The following is an 11430-nucleotide window of genomic DNA, read 5'->3' on the forward strand; positions in this document are numbered from 1 at the left end:
CGATGACATGGCACGTAGAACAGGCAAGTGAGCCTTCACATGGTCCTGCACATCCAAGCCATCGCCCAAAGGTGTTCAGAACTACCTGACTATAATCTCATAGCTACAATACAAAATTGAATTCATAAAACCTGAATAGACTACAGGATAGTGACCATGATATGAGAGATGGAAGCGAAGCAGCATCAAGACAAGGCATCTGAGCCGTAAAAAGGGACAAAGGAAACGGATTGACTTCTAGTTCTATGCTATGTCACATGGACTCTTCAAAAAAAGGGTCGCACCCATGTCAACACGACGTTGGTGCTGATATAGATGTGGTTCCGACACATACCCCAACCAGATCCTTTCTTATGCATTTTCAAAATATTTTCTATTCTCCTTTTTTCTTCTCTCTGTCCCTTTCTTTCTTTATGTACAGTAATAAAAGTAAAAAAAAAAAGAACAGAGTAAGTCAAAAAACAAGCTAAATTATATACATTATGAATACATACATACATACATATATATATATATATACACACACACACACACCCTTATACCCAAATTTTTTGGGATACACAGCACCGGCACCTACATCCGCACCAGCATCGGCACCTCACACTCATATGACATAGGTTCTATGTCATTAGCATGAGCAGGTTCCAAAATGGACATTCCAACAGGAATCTTCAGTTCTTTCTCTTCTCCATCTTTGTTTACAGATGTCACTGAAGTCATGCCTTGTCAAAGCCTACACGGCATGAGATCACCCAGACGATCACAGTGATAAATTTAAATTACCATTTGCAATAAAGATCGATAATGTATATTTAACTATCCCATGCTTAAAAATGAAAAACCTTAAGTGGACTACATAAATGAGAACCACCTTCATTCAGCATTGATGAAGGTTGCATAAACTGTAAGATTAACAGTCCAGACAGGTGAACAGTACATTAAACTCCTCAATTGGAATTCTTCAACAAGACTGTAGCGATCAATAGTCAGCCAGCAACAGCTCCTCAAATCAACCTTTCGCTACTACCTGATGCCCTCACATAACCACAGAAGAACTTTTTAATTTGCACACTAAATTCTCAAAATTTTCCACTTATCTTGGATGGCAATATTTAAAAGATACTTGCCTTAAGAGATAGTTTACGATGTCACAGTGGTATGATCTTCAGATGTACGAATGCAGAATAGACTTTGGACCAAATGTCCACAAAATTGTAACAGATCGAATGTATCTCAGGCTGATAAACTAGTACATCAAAATGCTAATGTTGAAAATTCTAGAAACATAAAGTTGCAATCATAAAAACTCATAATCAAGAGTTTGTTTAAAAAACAAATAGCCAAAAAATTGTCATGCATGCCCCATAAATCTCCAAGTCCAATGCATATGCAATCTCAAATGCAATCTAGGTCCAAAGAAATAAATGATTCCCCTAAACTTATTTTGCTTAAACATTCATTTCACGGTAACAAAGGGATTCTGCAGAACAATAGTAGTTACTGCTTGATTCGATCCAGTGTTTTTTCTTAACGACCCCCATCCTGCATCCTATACATACATCATTCCATCCTTTGCAATTCGTTGAAGTCAGGATATGTGGATGAGTTTGTCTCAGATACTGATGCAGATGACGTTTAGATAATCAAATAGGTGATTCTAAAGAAGATGTGAGAAAAATTTGATGACAGGTGAACAAAATTATGAGGTATAAAGTATCCGCTGAAATGCTAATTGGATAAGTGAACCCCAGAATTTGTCCACCAGCACCGTGGCTTTTGAACCACTCAACCATATACAAATTTTACATTGGAAAGGGAAACCTCACACTTTTTTCTCCTGTTGATTTCCAGAATCACGATCTTCAGTGGATGTTGAAAATGAGCACTTCTGCTAAGACAGATATACATATATTAATTCTGCCTGTTTTGAAATTTTAAAAAAAAAACAAGTAGGCAGTTCCACCAAATGAGAAGTCGAAAAGGAGAGAGAGAGAATCCAAGCGTATAATAGGGTAATTCTCAATGACACCAAAAGACATGCATAGGCACACACACACACACACACACACACAAAAGGTGCATGTACATGTCCAGAAAAATCACATATAGGAGATTTATTTCCCACCCTCTGTTCCCATGAAGAGTTCAGCTTTTAAGCACTCTTTTTCTTCATTGTGATTAGCTTTTGAAGATACAATCCATAAGACACCCAAAATTACAATATAATTGAACTATTTTAATTTTTCAATAAGGTGTATCCCCATATTCTGTTAAAGATTAATATCAGTGACAGGCAAAGTTCTGGGAAAGAAAGATTTTTCATCAATTTGACACATAACATATACAAGGCCATTAAGTGACCAGGAGTTCACAATAATGTATTTTACATTGTTATTTGAGTTGCACTTTGATTAGGATGGACCGTGATATCTAGCCTCTTTCAACAGAAGTATCATATACCTTCTAGGCTTCATGTCACTCAATCTAGAAGTAATCTAATTCTAGCTCCATAGATTTACTCGGATAGGAATACTGATAAGAAGTCAGATGAACCAAGGTGGTCATCAGTTTTAAATGTTTGCACTTGAACCATCCCTATTTGGCTGTTTACACTGAAATATTAACTGCAATACCTATCGCATCATGAAAGGTGCTGCAGCCAAACAGGTAAACAAGGAGTAGATCCAGCTTGTTGTATATGAAGCAATCTTTTCCCTTTCCTGTTAAATCTCTCTCTTGCATAGAATATTGGATGAAGGAGCAGAATAAGCTCTCTCAATGGAAATGTCAAATTCCAGGTCAGAAAAAGTCCTTACCAAGACTCTTCACAGATTCCTCAAAGCCAACAGGCTTGAGAAATGAAAATTTTGCTCAGTCTGATGGGTCACATTTCATCAAACATGGCTTCCCAAAAGTAGATGACAATTTGCCTGGTGTTTTCTTCCAAGACAATTTCAGAACTTTATGCTAAAATTGAAGTCAAACAGATGAGCTGAAAAGTGCAAGTAGAACCGAAAAAGAAAATGATGATAACATTTGCACGGGCTGAATAATGCCACTTGTAAAAACAAACCATAGAAGGAAAGCGATGCTCACCACATATTCCCAACCATGTGTTTGTGGTGCTTCCCTATAGTGTGTCAACAGATGGCTACGTCTAGGAAAAGATCAACCTTGCCCTGAAAAAAAGCCATTGTAGGCATTAAAGAAGCTACTGACATGATAAAAAAGGAACCACTCTCCTCTGCAAAATCTGTTTCTTTGATTACATTTATGGACATTTTCAACAAAAACTCAATGAAATACTAGGTCTTATAACAAGCAGAAACCATATGTAAAAAGTTGTAATGATTTTCCATATCATGTGAAGATAGTTATGGATTTCAACATTGCCAACTAACGTTCAGCAAGAGAAAGCCAAGTTACACGGTTAGTCAGCAATTCACCATGTCTGTACAATCAACATACAAGTAATTCAAAGCAACATTCTAGCTGGGTAGTAGAATATATCTTTGTTAGACATGTCTTTATCGTCTGAACACAAATAATTGAAAGCAATAATCTAATGTCACTTGGATTTGAAAGAGGACAATAAATGGGGATTGGAGAACTATTTCCATTCAAGTCAACAAAAAAAAAAACTAAAACATGAGTCGTCTTCTGGGGGGTCGTGTTCCTAATCAGGGAAGCCAGCGAATCACCATAGTTGCACGCTCACTTAGCAGACCTGAAAAAGAGCAAACGCTCCAGCTCGAGTGCATGTTGGAGGAAAGACGAGAGTAGATAGGAAGGAGTTTTTCCGAGTTTCACTTCAAAGATACCATCAGCAAATAAAACGATGTCTAATGCAACAACTATACCAATTACCACATCACTTCCTTCCCTCCTCTCCCTTAAATCTATAACAGGATTTCTTGTGGAAGGAGTCAAGTTCCATCAGAGTGTGTTTCCCAATAAACATACAAATTCTGCCAATGGGAAGTATAGTCTACTTAAGAGCAACAGATAAACCTTCGCCAGTGTGGAGCTGATTATTCCATTTAAAGCCACATCAAAACTTCTGCAGTCAATTATAAATGGTCACCACATATAACTAGAGAACCACCTACGCGCGGGTGTATGTGATCAGTAAAGATGCCTATAATGAAAACCTTAGAAGCAAAATGTCTACTTACGTCCTGACAACAATACATCATCAATTATCGAGAGCTTGGATGTTGCCCGTGAAGCTAAGATAACAGATTTCACAATCTTATATATAGTAACAAGTGATCACAATAAATCATAAAAGAAATTGGTTATTGGCAATGACAACTCAGACAGCTATACAACATGAAAGAAAAAAACCAAAAGCAAAAAAGTACACTAAAATTGATTGACAGTGTTTGGATGTGAAGCCACTTTTAGTTCTTTCGCACAAATCAACAAACACTTCGCTTGCAATTTCATTGCCGTTCGAGTGCACAGCAACTAACGAGTTTAGATTAATGACTTCGCAAACCAGCATGAAAGAATCTGTAAAGGTTACAAATAGAAACAAACAGAAACATAATAACCGTTCGGTCCTGGATTCGGTGTTTGGGAATTTAAGAAGTGAACCATTTACATACTGCCAGAAATTATATGGGGCTGTTTGGTATTATGAATCAACATCAAAATCAGGATAGCTTCGTGGGACACTTTTTCCAGTGTTCTACGAATCGACTTACATTTTAAGATAGAGTTATGAAACATTCACACCTTGTTTCTAATGTCAAACAGCCTCAAAAGTATAGGTTGAATCTGATCCAAAATCTAAAAGGGTTGTTTCAATCTCTTGGTTCTTCAGGAGATCCAAAACTTGTCGATGAGAGCATGAAGTCCACGGCGTAAGGTAGATCATGCCGCGTGTGGCCGAACGTACACGAAAAGGTGATTCACAACAAGACTGCCACCCGACCTTAAACATTATTTTGAAACTGATAACATGGTGAAATATGGGTTTCATGGGTAGAATCGCATGTAGTTCCATTAATATCTTCTATTATAACAGGAAATCCTGAACTTGAAGCCAATCATAACATGGGGGCCGATGCCCTATATCTCCGTCATATATATATATATATATATATATTATCTTAATTTATCCCTATCTATTAGTGATCAACCATCAACTAGGGGACGTAGCTCATATGGTAGAGCGCTCGCTTCGCATGCGAGAGGCACGGGGTTCGATTCCCCGCGTCTCCATTTTTTTAGTATCCTCACGTTTGTTTTCCCCTTTTCTTTTTTGGTTTCCCTAGAATGCAACATTTGGAACAAGTGAAGATTTTCACGTTGCCTTCTATAAGACCATGTTCTCAATACTGAAAACAGTATTCATATCCGCTATTTGTTGCAAATGGGTAAAAATGCCGGTCTTCAAAATTTATGCTGAAAGCACCAACGAAATGGGGATGTAGCTCAGATGGTAGAGCGCTCGCTTTGCATGCGAGAGGTCTGGGGATCGATGCCCCACATCTCCAAGTATTTTTTCTGTACGAACTTTTTGCCGTTCATATCACAATGATTAAAGTTCGTCAGCTGGCCAACCATTCACGGGGACGTAGCACGTAAGGTTGATCGTTCGCTTCGCATGCAAGGCGTTTTAGATTTCCCCGCCTCTCCAAAATCCGTTTGGTTTGGAATTTTTTATGGTGTCCCACGATTGTGTATTCCTACCATGACATCCAATGCTTTGCTCTCCAGATCACATTTAGTAATTTATATGCAAAATTGTTTATAAGCTGAAGTTTGCATTTTGGCCTCTTAATGTAAATCGATTAAATCCTTAACTTTGGATTCACGACTAATTATGTCACAGCAGAAAAGGAAGGACAACGTCCCAACCTTTCCTCTTTTTTTTTTTGTTATCCTCGGCTCAGGGAGTTGCAAATTTAGTTTCATGAGGCTCTCATCTTGGAATTTTATACTGTTGACAAGGCTAATCTCTGATACCTGAAGTATGAACCTGCCACTTACCTGAGAGTGGTTCCATTGCTATAAAAAAAAAAAAAAGAAACGGAAAGGAGCTAGCTCAGGCTCAAACTGCTCTAGTTAAGGCTGATCATGACTTTCTCCCAAGTTCAGCCTTCCCTAATGGGCACTAAAAAGCATTCATTTTTGTCATGCTTCCAACTACTGGAATCAGATTCTACAAGTCAAAAGAACTATGTCTGCTTGTAACTCTGGGGATAAATGTTATTCGACATTAACGGCATTTATCCTTGGCATCCGCATATTTGGTGGTGGGAGATCAAGTGGTTTAGGACGACTTCAGTTGGAGAAAAAGAAAAAATAAGTCCAATTGTGTCTCTGCTCTTTTTTTCTCAGTAAAAGGGACACGAAAGAAGAGGATGAAGTTGTTTGTTCATGATGAATTCTAACTATGTTTGCAAGCGTAACGTACCAGACCACCAAAGAAATTGAGAGCACTGCATGTTTGAGTTTACAATTTCTGTTCTTGGATGAGCTTGAACGAATTTGAAGCAGGAGCATCTTGAGGATTTGCCTCGATGGTGGAAGCAGAACTTTGAGACAGAAGTCCTGCTTGAAACTTAAATTTCGCGTATAAACAGGTGGAGAAACACCTACCAGCGTGTGAAGCGTTGGCCCACACTGCCTTCCAATAAACCGAGTGTTGGGAGGCAGGTGGGGGTAGGCTTTAAAGAAGACGCATTTAGAAGGAAATGGATATATACCGGCTCTCCTCTCCTGCCCTCGCCCATTATAGCTGTAACATTTCAAAGGGACGGAAATAGATTGGACTGCTACAGGCACGTCTCTTCTGCCGTGTACAAGAACCTACTCCCATCTACCTACGCCGATGGTAGGTAGGATCTTAATTACAAGGATGTCAGCCTGAAATCCTGAGCTTTTTTGCAGTGTTCTTCTAAAGATTGCTAATCCCGGCTCACCATGAACCAATCTTTTTCTTCTTGAAGTGGTTCCTCAACCTGACTCCCGACGTATTTAGCTGCTTGAAATATATATATATATATATATATATATATATATATGTGTGTGGCTTGTCATGTTCATTTCTCTCCCTCTCATCTGATGGAACATGCTATTACCATTAAGGTATTACTAGTTTCACCGATCTTTTATTGTAATAACTCTTGAACAACGTCCTGTGACTCTTATCCTAGCAGATCTTTTGATGTACAGGCCTTCGATTCCAGCTATCGTTGGCCAAGGCCCGTCGCGATGTCATGTCACGTTACTCTTGGTCGGTGTAACTTCCGATCTTCTGATCGGGCGTTGTTTCTACCTCCATTCGCGTTGGATGTGAAAATTTTTGTTAGTAATGTTAATGTGTCTCTGTCAACTCTTTCTCTCAACAGAAACAGCGGCATAACGTTGGCGGATAATTATCTTTCTCACCAATTAATGGCTGCCACTCGCTGAAAGAAAGAAAGATAGAGAGAGAGAGAAAAGAGAGGAGCCTGTCTCATTCAACGGACGACAAATCAAAGGAGCTCCCAAGAGTTCTTTTCCGGAAGCATATTCAAGTTTTCTTTTCCGATGCTCGTGAGTTCAGATATCGGTTTCCCTTGAGAAACATGTTTTAAAAGGTATAAAAAATCACACTTACCTGTCTATCAACATACACAATGGGAAGCAAGCAAGAGGGGAGAAACAAGTCACACATTTTTTTACATCACACGTAGAGACCCATTTCATATATATTACAAAAGGGCTTCCTGCATGTAGGGAAGACTAACAAGAGGAAAGGGGAAGAGAGGAACCCACAAAGTGGGCAAAATATACCGACCCCACATGACACCATTTACAAGAAATGAAAGAAAAAAAACACACAAACGACTCGATAAAAAAAAAAAAAAAACCCTAAAGAAAGAGAAGCATAGGGCTGTACAGAGTACAATACAAAATGAAACTAGCTCTGTCTCCCTTCCCTCTTCATGATCTTCCCTTATCTTGGATCACCTTCACTAAGTTTACTTGCCAACACTGCACAAAAATTCAAAACCCATCCTCATCGATCCAATGCACTGATTACAACCCTGAAATAGCCCAAGAAATGTATAAACATTCTATAACTTTTTCCAGTTCCAACACAGCTCTAACGACTTGCGGTCCGCTCGCCGACGTTGGTTTGTAGGTAGGATTCGATTCAGCTCACTACTTGCTAAGGTCAAACAGTAAGGATGTCACTGTACCCTGCTTAGCAACAAGACCAGTTTATTCCATTCAGCTCACTACTTTGTGTTCTACCAAAGTCAGACGAGGAGCCAACAGGGCTAAAGATGGGTTACAGCAACTTGGTTTTACCAACCCTGTCCATACGCATCCTAGGTCATGCTGCTGACATTTTAAGCAAACCCATCTATATGCTTGAAACCGATCTTAGTCCATGACTCCATGTGCATGATTGGCTCACGAGGGGACCTGATAGACTCAGTGAGACACCAAGCCGAGTTCATGAACTCCAAGAAGTTCCTCGATGCACGACCAAGTCCATAAACTCCAACTACCAGTTACTTGGGTTGAAGTGCCTAATTAGATAAATTTCAGACGTAAAAATATTGAAATTTAGTTGTCATAAGTTCGTGGTCTTATGCATTTGGGTCCAGGACGAACAGTATAAAAAAAAGGCCATGACCTTGGGCCCTTGGCCACGTTTGGCGCAGATTAAGTTCATGAACTTGGCAACCAGAACTTTACATTACACACTGGTAATCAAAGAAATGTTGTTATTATAAAAACACATTACTAACGGCAAAAATATATATTCGGGTAGAAAAAGTCGAATAATATGGCAATAAAAATGCAAAACAAAAACTCACCAATCATAGACGGTAGGACTTCTTGGTTCAGCACGCTCAAACGACTCGGTTGGAAATTTTCTCCTGAATCTCTTTACATCCCCACGAGGGGTCCCTGGAATAATAAGATATTATATAAGAATAAAAGAATAACATAGAGAAAAGTTCAGAAAAATATAATAGTAAAAAAATTACCCAAAAAACGTTTTATTCTTTTATCTTATATTACATGTTGATCTCTCTCTAGTCTCTCCATCGCTCTCTCCTCCCCGTGAAAAAATAAATCGGAAGACAACAAAAAGTTGATAGGAAAGGAGACAGATCGGTGGCTGTAATTATTCTACTTCTTTTTCACATATTTCATTATTGATATGTTTGTGCCGCCTTTTCTTAGGCCTGACTCGTCACCATCAAGGGGACCTGTCACGATCATCTGGAAGGCTCCACACATCCGATCCGGACGCAATTTTCCGATTCCATCTCGGTTTTCAGATCATGAGTGATTTGTCCCGTTCATTGACCGAATCGAGTTCGGTCTTCTTTATTTTTTAATTCTTGTTTTGGCGTCAGGGACAGAGCATAATATAAAGATCCGTTCCAAGACAGATGGAACTCAACCGAATCGGAAGAGTATAAAGATCGGGTTCTCAAGAATTTCCACTCGCAGAATCGCAACCTAAGTTCCGTTTCTCTCAGGTCCCTTTCAGGGGAAAACATGGAGAGACTCGGGAAAGAAACGGAAAACGCCCTTCCATGTGAAATGGTTCAAGCAACAACTCCAGATCGCGACCAAATCGGGGCTTATGCTGACGAAGCCAGCACGAGTTTTTCCCCTTACCATGGTTTTTCTTTCTGCCCAAACCCACAAAATTATTCCCGCCGGAAAACAAAGATCCGGCGGTCGGGTACCGATATGATCACCTAAGAATTAAGAAGCCGAAAATCTGCACAAATAAAAGAAAAAACGGAACAACAAGGAGGAGAAAGGATGAGCAGAAAGATGGAGGGTTTGGATTACATGATAGAGGCGACTCCGGAGCGTCCGAGCCAACGGGAGAGGCCGGGCCGGAGTTAGGGTCGACGGCGAGGTCGCGGAAATTCGAGGTCTTGATGATGGTGATGGCGCGGGAAACGCGGGCCTCCTCGATCGTCGGCGCCTCAGGCGCCGGACGGGACCCGCCGAACGTCGGGTGCTTCCGGAGACGGCCGAGGCCGCTCTCCGGCTGCGGCCCGGCGACGGTGTCGTCCCAGAGCTTGTCCAGAAGGCCCATGGTGTTGGCTCACCCTCTCTTTCTCAGGTGTAGTAGTCGGAGTGTCTCCGATCACTGGCCAGGGTATATGGCCGGAAAAGAAGAGAAGATGTTCTCTAGCGAGAGAAAGAGAGAGGGTGGCAGCAACAGAGCGGGAGAAGGCAGGGCAGGGTGGGAGGGAAGGGAGGAGATTTTCCACAACGAAGGAGGAGTGGGGTTTAAATAGAGGAGGCGAAGGGGGCTGCAGGAAAGCCGAGCCACGAATCGAAGCCGAGCCGATAAATGAGCCTACGGCTTTCATCAGGGTCCACCCCCGATGGGTTCCTTCCTTCCTTTATTAGTTTTGTTCTTTTTTGGTTGGAATTCCTTTGTCCCTCCCTACCCTTGCTTAACGAAATGACCAACATGCCACAAGCACGAACACATTTAGAATACCACAAAACGGAGTCCGAAACTTTTAGTGAAGTGGCAAAATTGAGCTCAATCGCAAGCTTTAGTTTTTAATGTTTTCGGCCGATTTGGCACCAACATGGTCTAGTGTAGTCCAAATATATTCCAAGTTAAGGGAGGAAAAGGAACCTCACATGACATGCCATCCCTCATCAATGGCCAGAGTGTTGAAAGAAATAGGATCATAGACGCCACTAAGTATAAAAAGTCGGTCAGCAAAGGAAAGACTATGTTGTGTTGGGTTTGATTGTAACAATTCATTCATGACCGACCTTAGAAGGTGAAACCGCGGGACTTTGTTTATTTGATTAAATTTGTAACATTTTGAGTACAATGTGCGTGAGATCATGAACTTCGTCACCTTGGGAGTGACGTTCTAGTTCTCACAGCAAAAATACAATTCCTGGCGATCAGGAATAATACGTGATTCCACCGGGGGCCAAACTCGTCATACTCCCATCCAATGAACAAGGGTACTCTGGTAGTTGCCTACCGATAGCATCCCATTTTTGTCCAAAGTAGCCGGCTCGTATGCATTAAAGCCGAGCCGAATTGGAAGCCGATGGTAGCAAACCCTACTTTCTTGGACGATGGCCTGGAAGGATCCCGCCCGACTCGGTCCGAGTCGTGACGGGACGGATGAGTCCCCTCCCCACTTTACACGCCACGGATAAGATCGACGCTCTGCCGTGGACCATTGAGATCGCGACACGTGGTGGAAGCGAAGCTTTGCCATTCACGTGATATGGACCTCTATTTTTAATTTCTTACTGTTTATGTTTAAGTGAAGAATTTTTTTTTTTCTTTTCTTTTCCTTCTGACACGGGATCCATTAACCAGGGTTAGTTGCAGGGCCCATCCGATTTAATCGGCCAAATAATCGGCAACTAACCCTACGTATCCTGGATAAGTTAGTTTTAGTT

The 11430-nt window shown here is 40.8% G+C and overlaps 1 protein-coding gene, 1 long non-coding RNA gene and 2 other non-coding genes across 5 annotated transcripts; 2 read left to right on the forward strand and 2 right to left on the reverse strand.

Annotated features, from left to right (window-relative positions):
- Positions 1-1640: 1640 nt before the first annotated feature.
- On the reverse strand, positions 1641-5048 carry LOC116263568 (uncharacterized). Its single transcript, XR_007574601.1, has 2 exons — positions 3097-5048; positions 1641-1888 (listed from the first exon to the last, which is right to left on the reverse strand). It is a non-coding gene; the product is annotated as an uncharacterized LOC116263568 (long non-coding RNA).
- A 108-nt stretch (positions 5049-5156) lies between these two features.
- TRNAA-CGC (transfer RNA alanine (anticodon CGC)) lies at positions 5157-5229 on the forward strand. Its single transcript has one exon. It is a non-coding gene; the product is annotated as a tRNA-Ala (tRNA).
- Positions 5230-5431: 202 nt separating this feature from the next.
- Positions 5432-5504, forward strand: TRNAA-UGC (transfer RNA alanine (anticodon UGC)). The gene has a single exon. It is a non-coding gene; the product is annotated as a tRNA-Ala (tRNA).
- A 2149-nt stretch (positions 5505-7653) lies between these two features.
- LOC116264822 (dormancy-associated protein homolog 3-like) lies at positions 7654-10243 on the reverse strand. Of its 2 annotated transcripts, none has more exons than XM_031645233.2 (3): positions 9826-10243; positions 8829-8922; positions 7654-7992 (listed from the first exon to the last, which is right to left on the reverse strand). In XM_031645233.2, exons 1-3 carry the CDS (start codon positions 10076-10078, stop codon positions 7980-7982), a joined length of 360 nt encoding a protein of 119 aa, XP_031501093.1. In that variant the 5' UTR covers positions 10079-10243; the 3' UTR covers positions 7654-7979. The 2 variants fall into 2 exon arrangements, with proteins under 2 accessions (XP_031501093.1, XP_031501092.1); XM_031645232.2 differs by having other exon boundaries at positions 7654-8045.
- Positions 10244-11430: the final 1187 nt, after the last annotated feature.

The sequence above is a fragment of the Nymphaea colorata genome, chromosome 11 (assembly GCF_008831285.2).
Source record: "Nymphaea colorata isolate Beijing-Zhang1983 chromosome 11, ASM883128v2, whole genome shotgun sequence".
NCBI lineage: Eukaryota > Viridiplantae > Streptophyta > Magnoliopsida > Nymphaeales > Nymphaeaceae > Nymphaea > Nymphaea colorata.

Bases quoted from the DNA above. Each gene is read 5' to 3' on its own strand.
- LOC116264822 (XM_031645232.2), bottom strand. From the start codon at position 10,078: ATGGGCCTTCTGGACAAGCTCTGGGACGACACCGTCGCCGGGCCGCAG. The intron at 8,923-9,825 runs GTAATCCAAACC...TTATTATTCCAG, and splicing joins TCCGGAGTCGCCTCTATCAT to GGACCCCTCGTGGGGATGTA. The intron at 8,046-8,828 runs GTGAGTTTTTGT...GGGCTATTTCAG, and splicing joins AGTCCTACCGTCTATGATTG to GGTTGTAATCAGTGCATTGG.